The sequence below is a fragment of the Balearica regulorum genome, chromosome 4, assembly GCF_011004875.1.
Source record: "Balearica regulorum gibbericeps isolate bBalReg1 chromosome 4, bBalReg1.pri, whole genome shotgun sequence".
In the NCBI taxonomy this organism is placed as follows: Eukaryota; Metazoa; Chordata; class Aves; order Gruiformes; family Gruidae; genus Balearica; species Balearica regulorum.
Window position 1 is genome coordinate 79,208,918 of NC_046187.1, and position 25,677 is coordinate 79,234,594.

The 25,677-nt window shown below is 47.3% G+C and overlaps 1 protein-coding gene across 4 annotated transcripts in view; it reads left to right on the forward strand.

Moving 5' to 3' along the window:
- PTPRA (protein tyrosine phosphatase receptor type A) overlaps positions 1-25,677 on the forward strand; it is a 127,663-nt gene that overhangs the window by 58,020 nt on the left and 43,966 nt on the right. For 3 of the 4 annotated variants that reach the window (XM_075752810.1, XM_075752811.1, XM_075752813.1), the window contains exon 3: positions 767-838. The exons of the other annotated variant lie outside the window; for it this stretch is intronic. In XM_075752810.1, the coding sequence (XP_075608925.1) occupies positions 767-838 (72 nt within the window). The remainder of the gene's footprint in view (positions 1-766; positions 839-25,677) is intronic. 4 annotated transcript variants of the gene reach the window in all.

Sequence of the window (25,677 nt, forward strand, 5' to 3'; positions counted from 1 at the left end):
ATCCCAGGATCAGCTGGGAACAGTCTCAACTTTGCGAGTGAACCGTGGAGGGAGGAACCCACGTCCGAGAGCTGGTTTGTGCAGAGGTGTGAGGACATCGCAAACATCCCTGCAGGTCACCGGCACCGCAGGGACAAGCTTCAGCCTGTTCCCTTTAGCGTTGGACTTGATGCTGCAGCCAAATGTGTATCCAGAGCGGTTTGGGCGGGGGGAAGTCCGCTGGTGGCTGTCTTACTGGTACGTGGCCATCAGAAGTCCCGGTCCCTTGGGGTGGGAATAAATGAACGTGCACAGAATCGCTTTTTCAAACACCCCAAGCCCTCGTGTCTGGGTAGATACACACTCCTAGGAGCCCAGGGCAAATACGGTATGTTCACTACAATAAAAATTATCTCCTTTTTCTAGCTGTGGACCCTCCTAAACTTTACTTTACCCCGAACAGCAGTGCACGTCTCAAGTGAAGCTGTGACCATCAGAGTCTCCTTCTCATTTGTAGCTGCCGTTGCTGACCTGTAATCACCTGCTGCTGCCTCTGCCCAAAAGCACTTGTAACCCTGGAAACTCCCACGATTTTTTGCCTTCTATGTTTAAAACTTATTTGCATTTTTTCAAGCGTGTTTCTAGCTTAAGCAATAATAAAAGCCGCGTTTTGCAGATAGGTAGAATGAAGCAGAGTTGCCTTGCTGGCAGCAGTAAAAAACCTGTTTTCCAAAGATGTTGCTGAATTTTAACTCTTTTAAAAGCTTGTTTGTTTGTTTGCTTGCAGGGGGCACCACTGGAAGAACCTTTATGGGCTCCTAATGACATGCAGGTGGATGATTTACTTATGATAATTAAGGTAGGAAGAAGCGTTGTTAATTCTGGCATCTTGGCGTTTGTCCTCTCCTTGAAATAAAATTGCGCTCGCCGGTGGCCAGCCAGTCATCGCTCTATTTTAGGGTTCAGTACACAACGATGGCAATATGGAGCAGCACACAGCCAAGGCATTAAATTGTGTTAAAGTGTGCCTTTAAACACAGGGGGAAGGGAAATCTTATTTAAGAACTACCTGGGAACATAACTAAGTGGAAAAAAATCCCACTTCCTCCCCCAAAGGATAATAAGGTCTCTGTTGGTGCAGAGTTGGAAGGGGCATGACTCTTATTTGAGAGCACTCAGCACAGGGATTTTTTTGTTCTGCTGAAACATAGTGGTTGAGTTGGAATTCAGGTTCTGACTTGCCATCTCAAAAAAAAAAAACAACCCTAAAAATATTTTTTTATTAGTTTATTTTCATCATCTCAAGCTTCTGTGGAAAGCTGGTCTATCTCCAAATGTGGCAAGAGAGTACTCAATTCTTGATTAATGAAATGGAGGAAATTCCCTGATGTTAAAAGCACTAAGCTATTGGACAAAGCTGGAAAAGAAAATTTATGTGGAGTAAAATGTATTTATAAGTAGTTTTCATGATATTTATTCTTTAATGTTGGGATTCTTGTCTCACTGGGTCATTTCTGCCACGGCTGTTGTGCTTAGAAGCATCGTCAGGGTGGTGAGATGATCACTGCTGGTTTCTGCCTCCTGTTGCAGTAGGAATGAGGGTCTTCATCGTAGTCACCCTATAGACTCCTAAACGTGAGTCAAGCTTTAAAAAAAACCTCCAAAAGCCATCTTGACTCTACTCAGGCAAGAGGACCCTATGCATTTCCACGCTTTGCTCTACACACTCGTAACGTTTCAATTTACAAGCTTGAAAAGGTGGCAGAGCTGTCGCTGAGTTCCCACCAATATATCAAACCTCTGCAATTTGCAAATACCCAAAATATAGCCAAGTTGGATGCTCTGCTTTGGAGCCCGGTGAGATGTTTGGTGAGACCAACATCACGGGCAGGATTTTGTTCTTGTATTTATTCAGACCGTAAAGGTGTAAGAAAGTATCGGGGGTGAGCGTGGGGCGTGTTACGTCTATCGTACTTTAACACAGGGATTGCTTTATATTGCATTTGGGGTTAACACTTCTTAGTGTAAAAGAATTAGTGGTTTGGTTGGTGTTTAGTGTCGGTGGTAGTTTACTGGCTGTCGTTTCAGGGAGAGGGGGAAATTCAAGCTGTAACAAGAGCAAATTCTTTTAATACAGGTTTACAGTTCTCAATGTATTTGCACTTTTTATTTGGCTTGCGATAAGATGCACTACTGTGGAATTTGCTTGGAGCAGGGATTTGCATGAATTATTGTTTCTTACAAAATGAACATCTGTGCAAGTGTTCTCCCTGTGCTCCGTGGTACCAGAGCACCCATCAGAAGAAGGATTTGTGTTCCCGAATGCAGCGGTCAGCAAAAGCCAAGTGCTTGGGGGAAGGAAAGATGGAGCAGTAGAAGCAAAGCTGCTGAAATCGAGGGGAAAACTCCTTCTGGGCTGTGCGATGGCATCTGGATGTGTGTGTTTATTTTATGTGCTGGCTTCTTTCCTTTTTGTGCCTGTGTGATTTTTTCAAAAGTAATATCCTCCTGTTAGGAAAAACTTGGGATCATTATGCTTGGCCTCTTGCAGAGTTCAGTTTTGTATCTAGGAAGGGTAATGCCATCGATCGCAGGAGCTGCTGATTGAAATAGTGTGGCCCAAAAATACGCAGAAGATGGGAGTAAACAATCATTATGGATGGTCTCTTGATTCTGCACTTAAAGCATTTCATTTGAAGGGTTTCACATTCTCGTAGAGAGATCTTTCTGTAAATCACTAATTAAGCAAATTAGCGACAATGTCATCACTCTGTCTACAAAAAAGCAAGAAGCTGACGTTTTGAAGAAACCTTCAAGCTGCAGACTCAAATTATCCAATATTTAAAATTACGAAGTCTCATAGGAATAGGAAGAGCGATGAAAGAATCACTTGAAGTTTGGCTGACTTAAACCTGGGTTTCATGTAGAAAGGGAACTTTTTTATTTTACTCAAAATTCTACATGGATGCTAAACCTGTCATCCTCGCTTAAAATTTGACTAAACTTGATGGTATTAAATAATTTGCTTGTAATTATTTTCTTTTTGTAGACAGTAGCAAAGGTTAAGGTAAACACATTGGGATGTTCATCTGAAATACTTTGTGAAATGTACTTATTTTCTCAAAAATTGGCTTTGATAGGGGAAAACAAGGAGGAGAATTTCCTCGTTTGCTGCAGCAAATCCCCATGACGCAGGTGCAGGTGCGAGCGATGGGACGGGGCCGCGTTAGTGGTCCCACCATTCCTGTGAAGGGTCCTGGGTTGGGAAGAACGCCAGCGTGCATTGAAAGCAATAGGAGCGAGGTGCGTAATGAGGTGGAGACACGGCGTTGTGTTGAGGCATCTCTGGTTGACTATGCAGAACATCGCCAGATAGGCTGATTGATAATTGCCAGCTGATGCAGATACCGTTCGGGCTGTGTGCGTGTCCTGGCGCCAGCGGGTTTTTTGAGTGCGTCATGGTCGTGCGTATGGTCGGAGGTAAGTACGGGCTTACAGCGAGCTATTCAAAAGGGCAGAAAACCGTCCGGGAATAGAGGTGACAGTCATATCGATACCGGTGCAGCGCTGAGCTGAGTGCCGTGTTTTGTTGAGACGGTGAGTGTTAAAACCACAGATCTTGTTTCAGCAAAGCCCATGCGAAGCCATTCGCTACCTTCGGACCATCCGTAGCCTTCCCCGCGCCTTTTCCAGCTGCGTTGCCAATACCTTTTGGGAGGTGGAAGCCAAGCCCATGTGCCAGGTGGATTTGCAGAAGAGCGTGACACGTGTGGCTTTCTTCTCAGCGGTTCCAGCAATGCCGATCACCGAGCTGATGTTTTCAGCGCTACCCACAATAACTGAAAGATCTTTCCTGCAAGATAAGAGTCAATAATTGTGGTTGGCTCGTTCCTCTGGTACGCATTCCCGTATTAACTTGAAATTTAATTTGGCATTGGAGTGCTGCTGCGTGGCTCCGTATCCCCTGGCGCGGGCAGGGGATGCTGCGCAGAGGCACCGGCTGCCACAGCGGTCGGACCCTGCACCTTCTCTCCTAAGGACTGCTCTTCAAAAAACCACATCGGTGCCATAGCTTGATCTTCTCACTGACTCCATGCAGTTGTGAGCAAACTGCAGGAGAAGCGAAGAGGAGGTGACAGGTCAGGATCTGTCCCAGTCCTGCACTGTTTCACCCTGGTGGCTTTTGCACCGGGTGGTGACCAAGCCAAGAAGTGTTTTTTCCCCACACTTGGAAGATTTGCTCCCGTAGTTTTGGTGAAAGCCACCAACAGCTGCAGTCCTTCTCAAAACCTTTAAAGATTGCTGTCACATTTTGGCATTTGTTGATGTGCAGGCTGACCCTTGGAGGGCTTCTTTGGAAATGCAGAGTTTGCCCTGAGGCCCGAAATCACAAATTATGGTGCTTCTAAATCCCACAGACACTTCTCCCCACCTATGAAGCTTCCAACTTCTACATGGAATTTGACGTCACCGATGTGAGCTGACCCGGCCTGCTGCATGCTAAAACCACCCTGGGATTCGTGTGCGGTGTTTCACAAACCGTCAGCACTAAGCGCACACCTCCAGCGTTCGGCTGTTGAAGCTGACTGCGGGCTGGGGACGTGAAGGAGACAACTGCTTACAGAAACCACACCGGGCAGCGTGTCGGGACCTGCCGCCTGTACCTGGAGCTGCTGTGTATAAATAAACACATCCACCCTCCGTCTTATTTCTGACAACTACCTCCCTGAACAGTAATTTATTTTTTTTTTTTTTCAGTAGCTTGTTCTGCAAGCAGGTTTCCTCTTGCAGGTGTTTACGAAGACCTCAGTTTTATGTTAATTCGACATAACTATCAGTGCACAGACATCGACTGCTCTTGTTTCCTTCCGAGACGCGTGATTTTTATTGAAATTCAGTCCTGAAAAACTGATACAAGCAACTGATGTACCTGTCACCTGAATCAGATGGCAAACTGCACCAAATTGGTGGTTGCCTCCAAAATACGTTGCCAGCCCTTGTTCTGCAGGGTGTAGCAACCACAGCTTCCACTTTCAGGAGTGTTGGAGCTCTGGTCTGCAGCCTGGGTTCAGGTTTTTAGTAGTTTAAGGGCTTCCTCAACATCAGGTCACCACTGAGATCAAGCAGTGCTAATTACTGATAGTACCGGTGGATCTGAATCTATAAGAACAATTTTTTTCGTGTTGATGGCTTCAAACACATCTCTGCTTTGCTTATATTTGGTCCCATGAAAGGCTTGAGTTGATAAATCCTTCAAATCGGGCAGATTACCTCTGAGGCGATTTAAATGACGCATTAAAATGGATCTTTTTCTGAGCAAGTAATGCTTACTAGCTCCAGCCAAACCTGTGTTGCTCTGGTCCATCAATATTGTGTAACAGACGTGGAGGCGAGTTCCTTGCCGCTGGAGAGTTTATCTACTCCTGGTCAGAACGATCAGAGGAGACGACAACTCAAGGAAGTGATGACGTGGAAGGGACAATGTTTGGGCTCCGTCATCATCGCCGGGAGCCGGGAGGTGCCTCTGAAGGATGGGGTGGTGTGGGGTGGCCTTTGTTTTCAATCGTGGTGCCCGTTTCTGCTTTCTCAGGGCGTCCTTCGTGCTGGCGTTAGCTCTTCATCCCCCCATCCTCACCGTCTCGGAGAAGAGAAGAGCAGATCTCTGCTATCTGATGGTGGAAAGCGAACAAAGAAGAGCAGATGAAAGGTCTTCTGCAAGCCCAACTTTGGGTGGCAGTGGCCTCGCAGTAGCACAAGAGGCTTCCATCAGTGGCCGCTGCAGAGGAATCCAAAACCTCAGGTAGACCTGATGGCAGAAATGCTTGCTAACTAAGATGAGGAGAGGAAATTGCATCAGCCATGCTTTTTGTTTGTTGGTAAAGACAGGAGTGCAACTGTTTCAGTGACAGATTTCGGGTGCCTTTCGGACAGTTTTTTCACGGTACCAAATATAGAGGACACTGAAGCTGGAGGGGCTGGAGGAGAAGATCTGGTCCCAGCTGATATAAACCAAAAGCCATGAAATTATGGAATTGCCCCCAGTAGGTTTCTTGCCCCAAGACCTTACCGTGTGCTGTAAACCACATCCAGGTTTCAGGAATACATTCGGTCAGCTGGATGCAGGTCAGCGATGTGGTTAAACAGGTCGGTGGTGACTAACACCACTATCTTCTCATCTCTCCTTTTCCAGGACACACAATTCTTGTGCTGTTATTTAAGCGTTTTGTAGTCCAAATCCTTGAAGATCCCTGCTGAAAGTAAAAACAAACATATCAATCCTATCAGGTCTTTCCAAGAGCAAAGCATGGAAATCCCCCGTCCTCGGGCTGGCACCGTCACCGGTATTTTCCTGTCTCCCTTGACCAGTGACTTTTCCTTTAATATTGCTGTCTAAATCTTCTGTGGCTTATGCAGTGATAAAAAAGAAGAAAAAAAAAAAAAAATAAAATACATATGCTACAGGAATTTGGCAAGCAACGTGTAGACCTCTTGCAGTTCCAGTCGGTGGTTAGATGGATTTGTCACACTTGTGTTATACACGTGTATGATCTACTTGCGGTGAGGAACCGCTGGGGCTTGGTCAGGGACCTGTTCCCTTTTCACACAGAGTCACTCTGAGGGCAAGCAGATATTTGGGGTTTTTTTGTATCTGGATGTACGTGGGGGCGATAAGGCAGGCTGGAATAATTACTTATTCTCTGGGAGAGCAGAGTATTTACAAGTGCTGTGATGCTTTACCCGTGATGGTCTAAGGTAGGTTCATCTTATGAGTAGTAATATCTGGTGGCAGGTAAACCGCTGCAGTTGGGGAGAGGCAGACAAGCTTTTGATGCGTAAATCCTCCAGCCCTGAGACAAAATGCCTTATCGGTCTTACAAGTTCAGCCAGTTGCTCTTGAGCTTCACGCAGATATAATAACACTTCGAGTGAGCGAGAGGACAGGTGGTACCCGCGGAGCCGAGGGATGTGCTCGCTGGGGAAGGAGGTAAACTGTTTCTTGTGCAACGTGGAAGGGTTATCTGGGGACCAAGGAGGAGGACAGTTGTAGAGGGAAACTAGCTTTTGGTTGACCGTTGCTGAGTGACAGTGAATTTAGTTCCAAAACTTGCTTTTCTAATATGTTGTATTGATACCCGTCAAGGTTGATGTGTTTTGCAAGATACATGTCCTTTCTCGCCTGCCCTGTGTTACCCAGGTGCTTCTGTCCGGTGTACGAGTTGGCTCTGGCGTAGTGCAGGAGGAGGGTGGTGTACCGGGTGAAGCGTGCGATATTTGGGGAAACAAATGGTAGTCCGTGGGGTTTTGCTGCTGCAGAGAGCGTTTGTGGGGCTGGGGGCTGTGAGCAAACGTCGCAGCTCAGCCAGGTTCTGCTTCCATTTGAAGTGACGCGTGTGCCTCGATGAGCAATTTAGCAGGGTCAGGGAGCTCTTTGAAGAGCTGGAGGGAAGGAAGAAGCTCTTTAAAGCAAAATACTTCAAATACAGATGGGGTTTATACTGCAATAAAGCTGCATTTTACTTCTGCATGGCTCTTTCCTTTCCCCACTGCAAGGTGACTTGCTGGTACAGCGTGCTGGCTTGACTGCACCTCGCTCGGCAGATGTTCTTGGCAACCTCAGGTTTTACCTTGGGTTGAGCTTTGAGGAAGCATAAGGTCAAGCTGCTGTAGTTCTAGAGGAAGTTTGTAGGTTATAAATTCAACTAGACCTGGTCCTTAAAAATAAATTTAAAAAATGAAAATTTAAAAAAAAAAAAAAAAGAAACATTAATAGGAACTGCTTCCAGTCTTGTGCAGTAGGTTGGAGAAGACAACAAGGTGGTGTGAACAAGACCGCGCTGCTAAAGAAACCAGATACCCAAGGGCCTTAGTTTTTGCAAAAAGCTTTCTATTTGAGACAAACTAGTTTTGAGGATTGAATGCTGCTGTCCCCCGCCAACGAGTGGATGTTACGGCGTCTAAACTGTCGCCTGAGTTCTGAGGTACAGGTGTGACTGAGCCGGAAGGGCTCTGCAGCTGCAGCCCATTTGGGTTTAGTTATTGCCTATTACTGGCTGCAGCGTCCCTTCTTGCAGAGAAAGAAGTCGAGGGGACGTGGGAGCTCTGCAGGAGGAGAGGGAAACGATTCTAGAGATCAGGCACCAGACCGATGTCTCGAATAGCTGTTAAAGCTGGGTTGGGTTGTTCAGGAGAGAGGGTGGTCAGGACCCACGTTGTGGTGGTACGTTTTAATCCAAGAAGACTCGGAGAGGTGTGTTTGGAGATGCGCGGGAGGAAGAAGTGATGGGTGTTGAGCAGACACTTGCCGGGATGCCCGGCATCTCGCTTCCTTCACCCCAAAGAGGAACTCTAAGTTACAGATGTTGTAAGGCGGATGGTGGGACATCATGACCAAGAGCAGTGCGAGCTTGCAAGGATCTGGAGGGAAAGGGTTAAATCTGAGCGAAAAGCAAATTGTCTGGAAGGTCTGGAGCTGTGCCAACGCTTCCCAAACCAGGACGTGCAAGTCAGGAATCCTGGGAACGGCTCCTGCACCTGGGGGTCATCATGGAGGACTGCGTCGGGAGCGGTGGCATTGCCTGGATGTTTTCTTCTGAGTCTGAATCTTCAAATGAACGTGCAGCCTGGGCCACTCGGCGAGGACAGGGGTTCTGCTTGTGCACTCTCCTCCTGTTGCTAGACCAGGTGTCCCCTTAAACACCCCAGTTACACTCAAAAAACCACTCTGAAACTACAGAGTCGCAATGGATCGCTGCCTTCAGCTGCAGGGGCGCTAACCGTGCGCGGCAGGCCACCTCGCTGGCTTCTCACCACGTTTTAAAATGCTGCTGTTGAAGAAAGGCAGAGCCCTGGTCCCGCAGCGACCTGCAGGTGCTGGGCTACAAGCAGACCTCGACACCCTTGGCCCTGGTGCTCCTACCAGAGCTGTCAGAGGCTCACCTCTGCTGTCTGAGACCTCAGACACAACGTTACGCATCATGAAGATTTGTTTCCTCAAACGAACAGTCACAGGAAACGAATTTTCTGTTCTTCAGCTGCCAGCCCAGCCTGTTGGGTTGCGGCGAGGCAGCCCCGCTCCCACTGCCCCCGGCTTGGCTCAGGTGCCGTCGGCAGCGTTGACGCTACCCGCAAATATTGTGGCGGGGACGCTAACAGGTATCCGCAGGCACAAATGCAAACTGGGAAGCCCAGTATACTACTGGTTTTGAGCCAGTTGCTTAACGGAAGGTCAGCTTCACCTCCTTCTCTTGGCAGCTGCTTCCCTGGTTGTGCCGTTTTGCTTTGGAGACGAATCTGTTAAGTCCTTTCCCTGAGCACCAGCCAAAGGCTCGATCAAAACCTATTTAATAGCTATTTCTTTATTTTTATGTGCTTTGAATAGGGCCTGAAATGTATTGTTTGGGAAGATGTTTTAGTGAGATTTTGGATGGCAACCTGCTTTCTCCTCTGCATTAACTGCTTTAAAACATCTACTCCCTGGTTCAATTTTATTTGCCCTTTAATAAAAGAAGATAATATCTTCTAGACACTATTTTTTCATCCCTCAGGCAGGTGTTTAAGAGTTTTCATTGTTTTTAAAGTAGCTGTTTCTGTGCTTTTTTGAATGGCTGTCAGCTTGCTGAAGACGACGATTAGTCTTTATGAAGTGCTTAATTGAAAATGCTGTTCAAGTGATGTGATGCAGATTGTCACTGGATGCTCAGGATCACCTTTGGTCCACGCACTGTGCTTTGAGCATCGCTGCTTTGTAATCAGATGAAGGCAGCCCTGTATATTTGAGCGTTAGAAGGGGAAGAAGCTCTTCCTCAGTGGTTCATCTCTTGCTTGTAATGCAATTACTTTATTTTCTTAGGCAGAAGTCATGATAATTTTAATAAACTGCCCTCAGTCACAGAAGGGAAGAAATGTCGTGAACTGATTTGCTGCTTCTCTTCACCATGAGCCTTTTAAAAAGAAAAGTCCCTTTTAAAACCTGCCTTCTGCTTTTCATCCTCTCCGATTTAATTATTTCGGCCATACACCTATTTTTATTAACAGATTGAGAAAGAAACCCAAACACTTCCATAGGCATCGGTACTTTCTTTCACTCTGAGCTCATCCCAAGTCCAAAATATCTTCTGTGCAAGCTAAACAGAAAGCAAAAGTAACCAAGGCGAAGACCTTCCTACGGGATAGAAAGCAAACTGGCTTCAGGAAAATGGAAATGTGGCAACAGTGCTGCGTTGGAGCGAGCGCGGTGGGGATGGCTCCATCTGGCTTCGATAGACATCTGCAAAACCCGACGTCAATGTGAATTCCCCTTTGCCGTGATTCTGCTTTTAATTAAAAAGTCAAGGCTGTTAAAAAGAACTCGCTGAAGAGTTTGGGTAGATTTATGTCTAAATGTTGGTGGTTATGATTTCTTTAAATCAGGGTCTTTAAGTCAGATTCTGAATATGCTTTAAACTGTTTCACCTTAAACTAACTAGTTTCTTTAACAATTAGATGCTCCCTTCCTGTTGTCTCAGCCCTTTTCCTTGGTGAGAGACGAATAAAGCTTTTAGACGTTCATGGTGGGTAACAGACTATTAACACTAATTGGCTGTGTGAGGGTGACGGGGAGCCATGGTCACCGGCCACAAGAAACAAGGTCACTGGCTGTGTCTGTCTTCAGGGTGCCAGGATCACGCGCGGCATGGCGTGGGGTGGTGACGGCCTTACAGCAAGGTGACTTTCAGACCCTTTCAGCTGCCGTGATCTTTATTCTTGGGAGCAAAAATAGGGAAGTATTTTCTGTTATACAATTTCTTTTTAACATTCATTTGGAGGGTTTCATACCACAAGTCTTAATTTTTTTTCTAGTCATGCTTTAACATCTGTATTGGGTAAAATGCGCTACTTTTTAAGCATTTATGTTGGTGACTTATTTTGCGACTAAACCGGTTTTCATGTGAATTATCCAACTTCTGGTTTTGCGGAGGAGCAAAGTTATTTTTTCTTACCAACCTACCTGGCATTTAATCTGACTGGAGCACATGGCTGCTGTTATACAGGCAACAACACTCTGTCTTTGACAAACTCTTCCCTGCATGCCTTCAGGAGTTAAAGCTGGTTGAAGAGGTTGGCTTGAATCTCCGGACTAAGGACTCCCATGCTGTAAGCTGGAAGTTGTTTGTGTTTAAAGATGCTGCTTCTATTTCGGTAGGAAAGTATGCATCGTCAAGAAGTGTTTCTTCCTACTAGCTGCACACTCATCACGGAGCACGTCCAGTTTCTAGAGGGACATCTTAATGAAATAACCCACTGTAGGCACAAAGCAGCCACCCCGATCATAGAATCCCAACAAGGTTTGGGTGGGCAGGGACCTCCCAGCCCATCCAGTCCCACCCCCCTGCCATGGGCAGGGACACCCTCCACTAGACCACGTTGCCCAAAGCCCCATCCAACCTGGCCTTGAACACTGCCAGGGAGCCAGGGGCAGCCACAGCTTCTCTGGGCAACCTGGGCCAGGGCCTCAGCACCCTCACAGGGAAGGATTTCTGCCTCCCATCTCATCTCCATCTCCCCTCCTGCAGCTTCAGGCCATTCCCCTTGGCCTGTCACTCCCTGCCCTTGTCACCAGCCCCTCTCCAGCTTTCCTGGAGCCCCTGTAGGGACTGGAAGGGGCTCTAAGGTCTCCCCGGAGCCTTCTCTTCTCCAGGCTGAACAAGCCCAACTCTCTCAGCCTGTCTCCATAGCAGAGGTGCTCCAGCCCTCACATCATCTCTGTGGCCTCCTCTGGACTCGCTCCAACAGCTCAATGTCCTTCTTGTGCTGGGGACCCCAGAGCTGGACGCAGGACTGCAGGGGGGTCTCACCAGAGCAGAGCAGAGGGGCAGAATCCCCTCCCTCGACCTGCTGATAGTGGGACCAAGCTGGATGCTCCCCAAAAGCCAAGAGCTCAGTTATCGTGCAGCAGAGGTTGGGTACCATCGAGAGGTTGGTGACTGATTAGATGGTTTTTGAAGAATGTTGTTGGCTAAACAAAGTCTGGTGTGTCACTGGATAGTAATTTTCACCTTGAACCGTGGAACATTGGGTGCTGTATCTCATCAGTCAAAAATGCCAGGGATACTTTTTGTTGGATTTGAATAGGCTGGGATGCGATGAGGACCCGCATTAGCAGGGACAGAGTGCTGGCAGTTAATTATCCCGTTTTACACGTGAGGACGTGCAGGGGATGCCTGGACGCAGCCAATGTGACCAGGAAAGCACCGAACACGCAGCCGTTGCCCCGCAGCCAGGGATGTGCTCTTGGACCGAAGTGCAGAAGCCAGCAATGAGGTGAAGAGTGAAGCAACTTCTCCCCTAAAAATTAATGTAATAGGAGAGGGGATGGATGCAGGGACTGAAGAAACACCCAGACAGTTACGTTTCCATCACTGTTGCTGCCTTCTTCATGTGAATCAAGATGGGTCAAGGGGGAAGGAGAGAAAACTGGGTGAGCGGTTGGGTGACCGTTGTGAAAGCCGCCATCTCCACCAGCTGACAATCTTGATGATCCTGCTCCTCTTATCTCGGCGTCATACACTCTGTCCTTACGAGCGTTTCTAGAGGCATTTACAAAGCTGCTGAAGTGATTTAAGTGCTCAGAAGTATTTGAATATCCCAGTAAGTATTTATCAGCAATTAAGGTCTTGTGAAAACATTGTGAAACATGAGCCATCATCCGAGTCCTGCTTCCCTTTCTGTCAAACTGGCAAGTATCAGTCTTTGATCGTCTCTTGCCCCTATGGATTAGAGCCATCTCCTTTTTTCTTTGCACAGAGGACCCACAAAAGCATCTGGGATTGTGCACGGGCCGTCGCAGCCCCAAACAAGCATCAGCGAGGCCCATCTCTGCAATTTTCAGGGTCACCAGTGAGATGATACCAGCTTTGGTACTTCAAAGAAAGGTGTTAGAAATGCAAAAATGAGCAATTAAGGATTAATCTGCTTGTGGGGATGGGTATCTGCCTCCCCCCGCCTGACTGCGTGGAAATTACTGGTTTACTCGAGCCATGTAGTGGAGCTATTTATACCTCGAAGGGTTGAATTATAGCTGTGTAGATTATATCATCCCTTTGTTTAATCCTTTTTCCTTTCTTCTGTCATGCTTTTGACCTCAGTGATTTTCAAAGCAGTCAGATTTGCTTCCTATGGTTTTCTTGTGATGGTATTTGTCTCCGGGAAAGGGGAGGAGAATTAAATGGCTTTTTCTGTACCATTCTGTTTTCCCTAATGCTCTCCCTTACTCATTTCCTCATTCGTCAGCCCAGTCCTTTTTTTTTTTTTTTTTAACCTTTCCAGAGGTTTTCATATCATAACCTTCAGAGCCTTTCTAGGGCTTTTTATTTTCCAGGCCTTCAGAACGGCGTGCGCAGGGCTAGGGGACGGCCCAGATTAATATCTCACATTATGGGCTTGAACGCTCCACGAAAAGCTTCGGAAGGGAGATCTGCTGCCGCGCACCTGCCTGCTTGTTGGACCTACGCCTCTCCTTCTCTCCCCCCCCCACCAAGGAACAAGCGATGCGAGGGAGGGTATTGTTGCTATTGGATTTATTGGCTGTGATTTTGCAAATAAATGATTTATAATCACTTCCTTGCTGTGCCTCGCAGCCAAGAAAGAGAGACGTGCAGCGAAGGAAGGGCAGGCTGCCTGCTTTTGCTCCGGCTTTCCCTTCAGATTTGCATTTCCCAGTTCCAAGGCTGCTTTCTTCTAGACCTCTAATAAGTGTTAAAGCATTTAGAATACACATTTGTTCTTATAGCTCTTCAGAAGTTGCGTTTTAAACAAAAAAAGTTAATCTTGGCCCCAGGCCAGTGACTGCAGCCGTTCCTGGCTCTTTGCTCGGTCGCTGCAATTTGGATGTTCACATGCTTCCCGTCCAGGAGAAGCCATCAGAAAAATAAAGGGCACAGGAGATGTGGACACGCTGAAGTCAGCTGAATATTTTTAAATATTAGACCATGCTGTACAAGGGTGGGAAATAAACTTTGCTGCTAATGCAAGCATATAGTCCCTCTGCGATGCGAGCTTCCCTCCCATCCCTTTTGACGGGGGATTCCTACCTGGAGCCACCCTCCCACCCAAAATGTTCCCTTTGGCTCTCAGACCCTCGTACAGCAAGGATTTTTATTTGGCAAAGCACTGAAAGGACTCACACACATGGTTAAATGTTTTAAACAAGAAGGAATGAAGATAGCCAGCCAGCAAAACTCCTGAGCATCAGCGTAGACCTTCGAAACTTGAACTTGAGCTGAGCTGGACACCAGCCGCAATGATAACGGAGGCAGCAGGAACACTCGTGTGATGGGAACAGCCTTTGATTATTTCTAATATGGATGGGATGAGTGCATGACCTTTAAAAGAGGGGCCAATCCCCCTTAACATCCAAACGTCAGCGCATCAAACCAGGTCGTGTTGTGTAGGTAAACCCAAGAGGGCAATTCCAACCCTTTGCCATCAGCTTTCCCTGTAATTTCTTTTTTTATATAGTTTCCAGACTTACCTGGAAATGGAGAACTTGCATTTAAGTTAAAGCAGATAATGAAGAGAAAGCTGGGAAGTGTAGGCTGAGAAAGTGTTGAGTATTAATTGTCTTATATTTTCTTTTCGTGTTGGTTGGTTGGACAACTCAGAGGCAGGACCCTGAAGAAGCAGGACAGCTCTTAGATCAAATGGGTGATTATTTGTTAAAGTGTGAGAAATTCTGGTATGATTAAACTCCACAATAAGCATCTTTCTGAATAACTTTGAATAGTTAGTACCACCAGCAGGCCATCGGACAGGGGAATCTGGGTGTAAAATTCTATATTGAAAATTGCTGGGGAAAGGCGCCGGCAGATTGGAGTGGACTTTTCCGATTGAGGCTTTCTTTAGGATATTTTCAATCGAAGCAGCTGTGTTTGTGAGGCCCTTTACCGCTATTTGCCATAACCACCAGCCTGATGGATATTTGGAGGTTCGTTTGTCTTTTGCAGCTGTTCCAATTTTTGTGGAAAAATAGATAAATAAATAAATAAATAAATAAATAAATAAATCTTAAAAAAAATACTGGTTTGGAGCAGCATTTCAGACCTCGGTCCTTCTTTTTCCAAGCTGCTGCCTGCAGTTTGGCCAGAAGTCAGCCTTTCTCCTCCTTGGTATTTCCGTGAAGTGGACATTATTGCCTGCTGCAGAAAAGCCAGTCGTTGGGTAAACCCAGATCTGCGTCTGAAATGGAGTTAGGAATATTCATCAGGCAAAGCCGGTATCGTAACCTGCATTTTCATACGCCTGGGGAGTGTTGCGAGCAATGAGACTGGTCTGATGGGATGGGTCCCTCTCCTCTCTCCCCTTATCCCACCCTTTCTCCTGTTTTTTTCTCTGCCTTCCTTCCCTTCTCCCCAGAAAAGGAGGAGGGGAAGGAAAGCAAAGTAACTTGTATGGATAGAGGGGAGGTGTAATTATGAGCAGTGGGACCAATTTAAAAATGGAAGATTTCAGAGAGAGACAGGCTTTCTTTGACATGTTGGGCTTTTTCGTAGAGGATAAAAGGAAAATAAACTAATTTATTCCGAAATTGTAATTCCTTTTTGGTATTAATGTGTTTAATTAGTGTAGTTCATAAATGTACATATGCAGAGAAGGGGACTGCAAATTGAAGTGAAGAAATTTTCAAAAGGAAAATCTGATAGGAAAAGCTTCCTGGCAGTGACATGTTTTAGGCTGCGGGGAGAAATAACATCCCAAGAGAAGAGGTGGAAACTCCATCGCTTTGGACTTTTATAAGTGAGACTGGATAGAGTAATTTGGGAAGTTTCTTGTAGGGAACAGTCTTTTGCTGCGTGGTGGGTAGGACAAGATGATCTAATCGATCTCTTCCCTGTCCAGTTCATCTGGTTTTCATTTCCTTCTGCTGAGAGGTGGGGAAGGGAGGTGGACCGTTGCTGGGTGCAGCGAGGAGTCTGGTGGTGTTAGGGCTTGGTCATTTGTTACAGGGTTAATGTTTTTCTGGGCTGTGATTCTGCTATTTCAAAATATTTTAAATTAAAAAGGACTTTTTAGCCCTTGCTCAGACTATTTCTAGATGTAGAAGGGCGTAACCATCTTAGCATTGATTGCTCTTCAGTTTTTCTGAAACCACTGTTCAGGCATCACCCAAAACTGTCTTATGTCAGTAGGATGTCAGCTTTGGAGCTTAATAATTGGGTACTGTTTCACTGAGATTTGAATAGCTTTTTCTTTGCTTTCACCCACAAGAAATCTTGTTTCCTACTTGCTCCACGGTACAGAGCTCTGAGAGTGGGTCAGAACATAGCTGACCATGAACGTTTGATTTTGTCTCTTCTAACCTTGGTTGTCCGTGCAGGTTGGTGTTGAGATAACCTTTTGAAGCACGTCAGCATTTGACCTGCTCGTAACGCTAAATCACGTGGCTAACATCTCTTGATGTGTCGGGACTGAATCGTGGCTTGAAGGTCACAAGTGGTCTACCACCAGCCTTATTTATCTGCCAAGGTGATTGCTGTTTCTGTTGATGGGAAGAAAAGCAAGGATATATGACTTGGTGTGAATTTCCGAGGAGGAAAGGAGAGATCTGAGAATAATTTATTTCCTAGGAAGGGTGGCTTTGCAGCCAAGCTAGAAATTTCATGATGAAGGAAATGTTGTGGGACCTGAGAGGAGGGAAAAGATGGGAGAGTGAGCTGCGCGCAGCATTTAGGAAGAAGATGGATTAAAGTTTGATTTAGTGCTAAATGTGAAGGTTGGAGCAGGGAAGATGAGGACTGTAGAGCGTCGGATAACGGAGCTATGTAAAGTAGCTTGGGTCTGCGGTGCGGTCGAGCAGTAGGATCCTGGGTTTGGGCATTCAGCCTGAGCCCAGTACAGCTCATGCAGAAAACCTGTACAAGGAAAGCTTGTATTTTATCCCCAGCACAAGAAGGATTACTCATTACATCTCTGAAGAGTAGCAGTAGCTCTCTGCAGTTGCTGACTTCCTGGTTATATTTGTCCTTGAAACATCGGTGCATGTAAACGCTGTTTACACGTGTCTGGTTTTGAGGCCAGGTGAACTATAATGTCCATCTTTATTTGGTTCTGTGCTATAGGGCTCATGTGTCATTGTTCCAAGTGCGAGAAATTGAACCACAGGTAGTGGGCATGTCCCTCTCTGGGGTCATCTGCAGGGACCTCCCCTGGATCCATGCTCGTGAGCAGGATGCACTCAGGGCACGTCCATCCCCTTACGCAAGTACAAGGTCAAGTTTCGGATGGATCTGGGTTTTCCCTTGGAAGTGGAGATGGCTTTTCAGGAGGAACAGTCCGTTCTCCTTGACAGCGATTTTATCCCCCTGACAAGTTTAATTCCTTCTGAATTCTCCCACTTGTGAGGGACAGGAGAAGTTGGATGCTGCATAATCTCCAGTCCCCTGCCGGTTTTGCATCCCTCCTCTCGGCAGTGATTTGCAAATATTATTTTCCCCTGGTATTTTAAAGGACATTTTTCTCTTCCCTGGCAGAAAGAGGACTATTTTTCTGGGACTACTGTTGTATCAAATTTTGCCCCTTGTTTAAGATTTATATTAAAAATAATAATAACATCAATGCAAATGCAACTTTGGTGTTTTCCTCTTAAATTACCCGTTCACTTACAGTCCAGGAGCTACAGTTTTGTTACCACTTGGGACCCAAAATGCAAATATAACTGAAGATCCCGTGGAAATGAACCCAGCCATTTTCTGACTCTCCTGTGTGAGGAGCGAAGGTGCACAAAGGGAAAACCATTGGCAAATACACCAATATTTAACGCTTGGCAGCAAATAATGAAGCAGTCGTGGGCTGCTCTCACATTGATCGCTTGGGCAAGGCAATGTGATTTCGGTGTGTTTCTTCAATTTAGCTAATTCTTAGCAGCATGATGGTAATTTCACGAAAGTTCTTTTGGTTAGTGTCTAAACTGCAACACGATACAGATAGATTTTTAGCCCCTCAATAACAGTTTTGACCAAGGTTTCCTTTTATCGTGCAACTTTTAAATAATTGGCCAGCTTGCTCTTTTCTTTTATTGTACTCAGGATATTACAAATTTATATTGTTTTTTAAACCACTGATTTTAGACACATCTTGATACTTATTGTTCCCTTCTTTGCCCTTGTTTAATACTGTGGCAGAACCTCTGCAGAGAAGCAGAAATCATCTGAGTCCTGAGACTTTTACATCTAGACTGGATGAAGGGCAAGAAAACGTTGGAGCAATCACCCACCAGCCTTTTTTAAAGTCGCTTTGCCTTCCTAATCCAAAATTCACAACTAATTCCCTTGGCCGTAATATTAGGTAGCAGAAATTGGGCAAAAATCATAAATGTACAGATATTGAATGAGTGTGAGATCAGAAGCAGCTTTCCAAATCAGTAGGCATATATAATAGCCAATGCGGGCATTACAGATACAATTGAGTTGCTAAGGCAGGACTTTCCAATAGTGCCCTGTACAGCCCCGTATCGTCTAATTATTCCGCTTCAGTGTAAGTTAACAATGAAGAGAAGATAAAAGCTCGGCAACCCGTTTGCTTAGAGGGGTCAATTTATCCCAGCTCTTTGTAGGGCAGTGTAATTTTAGGCTTTTACACGGCGGATAACGGCATCCCCCCGGCAGAAACACACGCTGCAGCGCTTCCGTACGTAGGTCAGGAGAGGACGGTGTGTCGTACAGCGTGGAGAGCGATGCCAGAAACGTACCGTGCTCAATGCGAATTATTTGTTCTTGCAGAAAATAAGATGGTTTTGTCCTTATTCACCCAGTTTATAATAAAACTGGGTCAGTTGGACAACGGCTCGTGCCAGCAGAATGTTAGTGTGCTGCGTTTGGGATGGGAAGGTTCACGGAGCCTGGGATTAAAGCTTTCTTCATCAGCAGCAAGGATCGATGTCTTTTTTATCCCACAGGAACTTCTGAAATAATATATAGCAGGTGTTTCACCTTTCTGAACATTATTGCAATACACTGGGCTCATTTGGCATGGATTATAAACCAATCGTGGGGCTATTTATCAGCTCCAGCACTTCTGGGTGACCTTGGATCTCATCTTTGAAAGCAGCTTAATCCCCATGACATCCAAAGAGAAGGATCTCAGTTTTCTTTAACAACTTCTGTATTTTATAGAATCACAACAAGGTTTGGGTTGGCAGGGACCTCACAGCCCATCCAGTTCCAGCCCCCTGCCATGGGCAGGGACACCCTCCACTAGCCCAGGTTGCCCAAAGCCCCATCCAACCTGGCCTTGACCACTGCCAGGGAGCCAGGGGCAGCCACAGCTTCTCTGGGCAACCTGGGCCAGGGCCTCAGCACCCTCACAGGGAAGGATTTCTGCCTCCCATCTCATCTCCATCTCCCCTCCTGCAGCTTCAGGCCATTCCCCTTGGCCTGTCACTCCCTGCCCTTGTCACCAGCCCCTCTCCAGCTTTCCTGGAGCCCCTGCAGGGACTGGAAGGGGCTCTAAGGTCTCCCTGGAGCCTTCTCTTCTCCAGGCTGAACAAGCCCAGCTCTCTCAGCCTGTCTCCATAGCAGAGGTGCTCCAGCCCTCGCATCATCCCCGTGGCCTCCTCTGGACTCGCTCCAACAGCTCCATGTCCTTCTTGTGCTGGGGCCCCCAGAGCTGGACGCAGCACTGCAGGGGGGTCTCACCAGAGTGGAGCAGAGGGGCAGAATCCCCTCCCTCGACCTGCTGGTCACGCTGCTGGACACGCAGCCCAGGACACGGTTGGCTTTCTGGGCTGCAAGCGCACACTGCTGGGTCATCCTGAGCTTCTCATCCCTCAACACCCCCAAGTCCTTCTCCTCAGCGCTGCTCTCAATCCATTCCCCACCCAGCCTGTACTGATACCGGGGATTGCCCCAACCCATGTGCAGGACCTTGCACTTGGCCTTGTTGAACCTCATGAGGTTTGCATGGGCCCAGCTCTTAAGCCTGTCAAGGTCTCTCCGGACGGCATCCCTGCCCTCCGGCCTGTCAACCGCACCAGTAATTCCAATGCTGTGACAAACTACAATTGTTGAGCATGGACAAGGCTTTGTCAACAGTGGCAAAAGACACAGCAATAATGGAGTAAAGTTCCTCATTCCTTCTCTCCCCACTGACAGGCTACTAATTACTCAAGGAGGAAATAGGAGGACTCTGGAAGCCAGAGCGTTGGCAATCAGATGCCAAGGTAAACATAGCTTGGGCCCTGCCTTTAACTGACTCGAGGCCATCATGACTACATGAGGAGGCCTGCTTGAAAACAGCTGGGATGATATGGCCCGCATTAACAGACAGCTTTGAACATCCGCAAGCGAAGCGATGCACAACCCTGGGAGCATTCTTCTCTGCCTCGCTATACGAGCAAACAGCAGGCTGGGACCTGTCCTCCCAGAGCTGCTAAAGAGCACTTAGGATCAAAGCAATACAAAGGATCCATAAAAAAAAAAATAATAAAAATGCACTTCTGCCTGCCTTAACGTGGATTTTGCTCCAAAAACCACATGGGAGATAGATGGACATGTGTGGAGGGTATGAAGTTGCATTGGAAACCTTAAGTTCTTCTTCCACCCAAACCACAGATGTTGCTGGTAGGCATGGGATAACCAAATGCTGGAGATGCTTTTCGTTTTGCAGTCTTGCTGGGGAAAAGGAAGGAAAAAAAGGCCACTTCTGTTAGTCCATTTTGCAGGAATGCCGGGGCTCGGCTCAGCAGGGACTTAGCTCCTCGTTATGGTTGCTTCACTTCCCAAGTAGAGCATCTTTCATCTAGTGCAACCAAAGGTCTTCCAGGCTAACACTTTAAATCAAATTTGCTTCTTCCAGTAAAACATGAGGGTCATTTGAGGATGACCCAGTGCAACGACACTAAGTAGAAGCGAAGTAGGAGCTCACCCTTTTATTCTGTCATCCAGTTCTTTCATTAATCCAAACTTAGGTCTTCTTTTCTCTCCTTCTTCTGCTTCTCAGCATCTTCTGCGCTGGCGTTCAGGTTACATGGCCAGAAGCTCCAGCACAAAGGAGCGACCCCTCAATTTTCTCAGCCCCCCCGTGCCTGTTATTGCATCTCTTTGCTGCCACCTCTCCGGTTACTGCCCTTTCGCATCAGAGGCTCACCACTTCCGCCCAGGAGCCTCCTTTGATCCTGGTTTCCTCTATAAAAGAGGTGGAAAGAGGCTGAATGGCAACTCCCTGGGGCCGGGAGAGGGAAGGTGGGTACACAGCAAGACACACAAAAAAGTGGAAAAAGTAGCTGGCTCCCAGAAGCTGAAGCTTCTGTGCAGCAAGGAAAGATGTAGATGATGGTAAAGACCAAAGGCTGGGACTCGGGACACCTCGCTGTCTTTGGCTGCCCAGCTTGTCACCTGCTTCCCCGCTGGCACCCTGGCTGCCCATCATGGCGAGCGAGCAGTTCCTTGTACCGGAGGTGTGGTTTGGGGAATACTTTGCTCCAGGAACCCACTCGATGTCAACAAAAGGCACCAGGTTTCCCTTCAAGTTCTCCGGTTGCTGCAGGGCTTTTGCGATTAAATGGCCCTGTATGTCCCTGTACTTTTGTGACTCATCTCTTCACCTGCCAAGCTGTTAAACCCCCAATTTTGGTGTGCTGCATCACAGCTCTTGTAATATGTCAGGCCTTTTGAAATGGAAAAGAAGCAAAAAATGCCCACGCGTGAAGATGCTGTTGGGCCATGAGGTCATTGTGGGACCCAGGGACAAGCCAGGCACAGTGCTGGGCAGTGGGGACACAGTCTGCTCCAGTTGGGGCTGACCCTGAGCTGTGGGGATGCTCTGGTGGATGCCAGGAGACAGCCAGTGGGACCTCTTGGCAAGCTGCTTAATGTTTCTATAGCTGAGTCTGCCATCTGTAAAGGAAGATAGTGATGATTTGACTTACCTTCTCTACTTGGATTGTGAGTGCTGCCACACCTTCATCAGAGAGATCCAAAATAGCTGGAAGTGGTGCCTGAGCCCACCAAGAGCCTTCATTACAGCTAACTTCTGCTGCTTGATGGTGGAGCTAGTGAGAGTGATCTTGGAGGGGCTCTATGCTAGAAAAGCAGCATGAAGGTTTTGTAGTGCTAATTCACAGAATCACAGAGTGATTGAGGTAGCAAGGGACATCTGGAGATCATCTGGTCCAAACCCCCTGCTCAAGCAGGGCTACCAAGATCCAGTTGCCCAAGACAATGTCCAGATGGCTTCTGAAGATCTCAAAGGATAAGAACTCATTCTATGGCTTATGTCCATGTTAAAATGTCCCCAGCACCACAGTGAGACCTAAGTGGGAAAACTAAGTGAGAAGAGAGAGAACAAAAATGGTGAGGCAGATGAGATTACCCTGATGGTGGGATGTTGGGTGACCCTTTGGTGGGGGATCAGACCAGAAGCACAGACCGCGTCTCCTGCGATTGCACTGGTCACCTGAGAAGCTCCTCCTTGGTAACTGAGCTGGTTCCACCCTCATGTCTGGACCTACCAAAAGAGCAGCGTGTGCAGCACTCTGATGTGATGATGTAAAAAAGTTGCCCTGGTTGGACTTGGACCTGTTGAATCAAGTCCAGAGGAGGCCATGGAGATGATCCGAGGGCTGGAGCACCTCTGCTATGGAGACAGGCTGAGAGAGCTGGGCTTGTTCAGCCTGGAGAAGAGAAGGCTCCAGGGAGACCTGAGAGCCCCTTCCAGTCCCTACAGGGGCTCCAGGAAAGCTGGAGAGGGGCTGGTGACAAGGGCAGGGAGTGACAGGCCAAGGGGAATGGCCTGAAGCTGCAGGAGGGGAGATGGAGATGGGATGGGAGGCAGAAATCCTTCCCTGTGAGGGTGCTGAGGCCCTGGCCCAGGTTGCCCAGAGAAGCTGTGGCTGCCCCTGGCTCCCTGGCAGTGTTCAAGGCCAGGTTGGATGGGGCTTTGGGCAACCTGGGCTAGTGGAGGGTGTCCCTGCCCATGGCAGGGGGGTTGGAACTGGATGGGCTGTGAGGTCCCTGCCCACCCAAACCAGTCTGTGATTCTATGACTGAGTCCACCTGGGACATCTGATGTAATGTTATTCCCACCACTCCTCTGATTCTCTGTCAGCTTTTCCCAGAGAGTGGTGGGCACCTCTTCATCCTGCAGGTTAATTCTGTGACATATTTCTGTGCTAACCTTTCACTTCTTTTCATGCAACCCCACCAGAGCAGTAACCCTGTGAGGGCACTTACGGCTTGGGGGGATTTCTTTTCTACTTTCTCGGAGAGTTTTCTGCTGGTGGGAGATAAGCCATAGCTTAACAAATTAAATTATCTTGGACCACCAAGCCATATCTTGTTGCATGGCTCCATCTGTTTGCTCTACAACTTACTGGCACAACTAAAGCCTTTGGGATCTGTACTGGAGATGACCTTTTTGTCATCAGCCTTTCTGCTGACCTTCCCAATGAGGAATCCACCTCTCCAAGGCTGAGTATGTCCTTGGTTGGCAGGAAAGGTCCAGTTGGGTTTGAGTGCTTTTGGTACAGGATCTGATGTGGTTTAGGGATGATGGTTGATCCCAGGGCTGGCTGCACGGGTGCCTGTCCCAGAAAGCTGCATGATGGTGGAACCATTGACCTGGTCCTCAAACTCGAGATCTCAAGTCAGGTACTTCCCTGCAATGGTGAGGAGATGCCACCTGCACTCTGTGTTTCTGGTAGCTCCTCTCTGACTTAATAGGAAAACACTGACCACAGAAAACGTACAATATTTTTTTTTCTCTGCATTTTCCTGAAATCTGTTGAACCGCTTTGCCTGTAGAGGGAGAAGAGGAGGGGTGACATGGGGGATGGGGAGGAAGAAATAATGGTGTCTCTGTTCAGTGAAACTCCTGTAACAGACAGTTTGTGTTGTTTTTCCCCCCTCCAAACACTTAGATCTGATCTGAAAATCCTGGGCTTAAAAGCACAGATGTTTAGCGTGACACACAAATGTGACATCTTTCCAGCAAGTCAAACAGCTTTGCCACTGGTGAGTTCCGAGGAGCTAATCTGGGATGAGAAGGAGTTAAAGCTGCTCAGCAGTAGCTGCATCCTTGAACCTGCTCACCCCAAACTTCCCTTCCCTCCGGGTGAATGGGTCTTTCCCTTTGTACTAAAGCAGCTTTCAGAGATGTTACTGCTTCTTCTGTCCCTCAAAGTGTCCTCAGGGGCAGGGGAAGAAGCAGTGATGGGGATGTAAACCGGCCGATGGCAGTGGCATCGTGTTGGATCTTGGGAGATGGTTTTTGTGGGCCTTATCTCCATGCCCAAACAGGTCAGGGGGAAAATGATATTGGATTAATTCTGTCTATGCGTCAATCTCATAGTCAGCGACGTGTTGGGGTGCGAGTCAGGATAGCTAGCCATTTATTTCTAACTCATTAATTTTAATTCCAATCCACACCAGCAAGGATTACAAGTCACCCCACCGCTGATGTTCCTTGCTTGACTCTTAATGAGTATCTCGGCATCTGCTATTTATAACTGGTTCCTCCGGCTGCTTTAAGAGCATCCCACACCTGAAATGCCCTTCTGCTCCTGAGAAAGGCCACCTGGAAAAAGCGAGGGCTGTCCCGCTCTCCCTTTCCAGAGCATGTCTTTTCAAATGGTGCAAAATCGGCTTTAGAGGTCGAGCTGTGCCTGTTGTCTTCACCGGGAGTTGAAGCTGTTGTTGGAGCTGGGAGGTGGTCAAAATGGCACTCGTGAGCATGCTGGAAGCCTCTGCAAAGGGGTGGTGGAGACACACGGGGGTTTGTCCAGCTGACAACCAGCAGGCACTTCAGAGCTAAACCCTTCCTTGAGCTACTGTGGGATAATTAATTAATTGAGAATGAAGATGCCACCATGTTTTCCAAAGCTTCCGAGTCTGCCTTTCCTGTTGCTCATGCTCTACACCAGAGCTGAAGAGGGGGAAGAGTCAGCATCCAACCTTATAACTGTACAAGCATCCTTACAGCAGAGCACCAGGGATATAAAGAAGATATAAAGGGATCCCATAACATCTGGAGAACTTGTTTTTTAAAGCCAGCTAAATCACATCGAGAAGCTGTAGGACACCTGTAAAGCTGTGGAGAGGACAGGAGTGGAGGCTGGTCGGAGACCTGGTGCAAGCACTCCACCGTGCAGTTCACATTTACGTTAAGGCACTCCAGGAAATGATGTCTGGATTACTGAAATTATTTGGAGTCTGTGCATTTTGAGAACAGTGCCTTACCGTGAAGGTACTATTAAGGTAAAAATGACCAAAAATAGCCCTGCAATCTACTGACCACTTGTAGCATCCGTCTTGCTTTGTGTACGTATTGGATGTTGCCCCTTTTCCATCTGTAGGACTCTGTTTCAACCCTTGTGCACCTCCCAAAGTGACATCTCTTCTTCTCCATCCTGTTTGGTGCATCCTTGCATTTGGTTACGGCAACATTGGTGGGGGGATCTTCAAATGACCACTCCTCTTCTCCTCTCACCCCGCTGCTGTACAAGCACAGGATGGCTTGGGGTGCAACATCGCTTGCTTGGGATGAATCAAACCCAGAGATAAATCATCTAGAAATGCTGAGTGTCTGACTTTGGGCAGGGCACAGCTCAGAGATGAACGTGTGTCACTGAAGGACTGGACTTGATGGGACTGGACTTGGTTTGGACTAAGGGGCAGTGTTTAAGGTGAGGTTGGATGAGGCTTTGGGCAACCTGGGCTAGTGGAGGGTGTC